Consider the following 2,351-nt stretch of genomic DNA (forward strand, 5'->3'; position numbering starts at 1 on the left):
TAACAGGGGTCCTCACAGAATGAATGCCCGAGGGGCGGTGGGGTGGGAAGAATCCGTAGCCAGGGCCGGCCCATTCCCAAGGGCAAGTCACTTCACCTGTTTGAGTACAAGAGTAATGAAACCCATCATTTACCACGGTCTGTAATGTAAAGTGCCCTCATGTTTGTATCTCGCATTTGCTGCAGCTCTTGAGATGAGTGTTATTGTCATCGTCTTCACCACTTGAGTAAAAGTGCCAAAGGGGCACGAATTATATAGTTTTTCCTTTGATGTAGCCCAAATGCCTAGAACAGTGACTGACACATAGCCCAGATGGTCAAAACTATTTGTTGAATGAATATTGAACGAATCTCATTTTTTGTTTTACTTCCATTTTGCAATCAAAGAAATAGGCTCTGAAGAATGATATGATACGTCCAGAGTCACCTGGCCAGCAACTGACAGAGCTAGAGTGGAAGTCCCTCAACCCATGCAACTCCACCTCACTACTACTGCCAGCCTCAGCTCCGGGAGCAGAGTATGGGACAGATGACCTCCTAGGCCCTTTTGAGCTTTGATGCTAGGGAGAAAAGGGCCTTAGAAAGACCAAGACACTGGCCAGGCGCGGTGGCTCACGCCTGTAATCCCAGCACTTTGGGAGGTCAAGACGGGCAGATCACCTGAGGTCGGGAGTTGGAGACCAGCCTCACCAACATGGAGAAACCCCGTCTCTACTAAAAATACAAAAAAATTAGCCAGGCGTGGTGGCGGATGACTGTAATCCCAGCTACTCGGGAGGCTGAGGCAGGAGAATCGCTTGAACCCGGGAGGTGGAGGTTGCAGTGAGCCGAGATCGCGCCATTGCATTCCAGCCTGAGGAACAAGAGTGAAACTCCATCTCAAAAAACAAAATAAGACCCAAGACCCATGCTGCCAGCCTTTGGTTTCTCAAAGCCCCAGTCTTCCCAAGTTATCCTGTGAGGCCACTTCCCTCAGATCCAGCAGTGCAGGGAGCAGCAGGAGTTCACAGGGCACTCTGGGGCAGGGTGTGGGCCCGAAGCCAGTGCTTCCCCCTGGCCTGCCGGCACTGGCATTTTTTTAGTCAACAAGCATTTCCTGGGCCCTGCCCATGCAGGGCGTGAGGCTGACCCAGGGAAGGGGACCCTGAGGAGAGCAAGGAGCCAGGCAAGACTGACTCACGCCTGGTTGCAGGAGACCTGGTTGAAGCGGCAGGCGAAGATGAAGTTGCCCAGTGTGTCCTCCTCCAGGGATGGCAGAGTCTCTGGCAGCCTCGACAGGATGTTGATGTAGTGGAAGCGGTACCACTCCCTCACTGCATCCACCCCTGATGAGTATGTCTGGTAGAAGCAGTCTGATTTGTTCTGGTTGCACTGGACACAGAGACCAGAGTCAGAGGGGAAACGCAGCCGTGGATAAGCCCCTTGGCAGGGCCAGGGGCCAAGAATGAGTGATCTGGGGTTCTGAGGACTGATGGACGGGGTCGGAAGCCAGGAGCGGGGAAAGACAGAAGTGGAAGAGAAGCAGAAGTCCCCAGGAGCATGGACCAGGAGAGCATGGGATTAAGGGAGTTGCCGGCCAGGAAGGAGACCAGCAGCTGCACACACACGGTTTGGGTTCATTTATACCTCCCCTGCTGGGGGGGCGCAGGGAGGAGCAAGACTTTCCCTCCCATTTCACTGATGGGAAGACTGAGGGATCAACAGACTTGTTCCAGCAAGAGCTGGGACTAGAACTCTAGTCCCCAGTCCACTCTTACTAGTGGGAACCTCCCTATCTCCTTTCCTTGGGTCCTCCCTCCCTCCTTCCCTCCCTCCCTCTTTCTCTCTCTCTCTCTCTCTCCTCTTCTTTTTTCTTTTCTTTTCTTTTTTCTTTTCTTTTCTTTCTTTCTTTCTTTTTCTTTCTTTCTCTCTCTCTTTTTTTTTTTTTTGGCAGACGGGCTCATTCTGTCACTCAGGCTGGAGTGCAGTGGTGTGATCAAGGCTCACTGCAGTCTCCATCTCCCGAGTTCAAGCGATTCTCCCATCTCAGCCTCCTGAGTAGCTGGTACTACAGGCTTGTGCCACTACACAGGTTACTTTTTGTATTTTTTTGTAGAGATGGGGTTTCACTATGTTGCCCAGGCTGGTCTAAAACTCCTGTGCTCAGGTGATCTGCACGCCTTGGCCTCCCAAGTGCTAGGATTACAGGCGGGAGTCACCACGCCCAGCCTCATTTTATATTAAAAAAAAAAAAAAAATTTGGGCCAGGTGCGGTGGCTCACTCCTGTAATAGGGCACTTCAGGAGGCTGAGGCGGGTGGATCACCTGAGGTCAGGAGTTCCAGATCAGCCTGACCAACATGGAGAAACCCTG

At 52.1% G+C, this 2,351-nt stretch overlaps 1 protein-coding gene across 2 annotated transcripts in view; it reads right to left on the reverse strand.

Moving 5' to 3' along the window:
- The window catches only part of SCNN1A (sodium channel, non voltage gated 1 alpha subunit), a 34,347-nt gene that overhangs the window by 14,632 nt on the left and 17,364 nt on the right, over window positions 1-2,351 (reverse strand). For both annotated transcript variants that reach the window (XM_011982941.1, XM_011982942.1), the window contains one exon: window positions 1,180-1,370. In XM_011982941.1, the coding sequence (XP_011838331.1) occupies window positions 1,180-1,370 (191 nt within the window). The remainder of the gene's footprint in view (window positions 1-1,179; window positions 1,371-2,351) is intronic.

The sequence above is a fragment of the Mandrillus leucophaeus genome, unplaced genomic scaffold (assembly GCF_000951045.1).
Source record: "Mandrillus leucophaeus isolate KB7577 unplaced genomic scaffold, Mleu.le_1.0 Scaffold245, whole genome shotgun sequence".
Classification (NCBI taxonomy): domain Eukaryota; kingdom Metazoa; phylum Chordata; class Mammalia; order Primates; family Cercopithecidae; genus Mandrillus; species Mandrillus leucophaeus.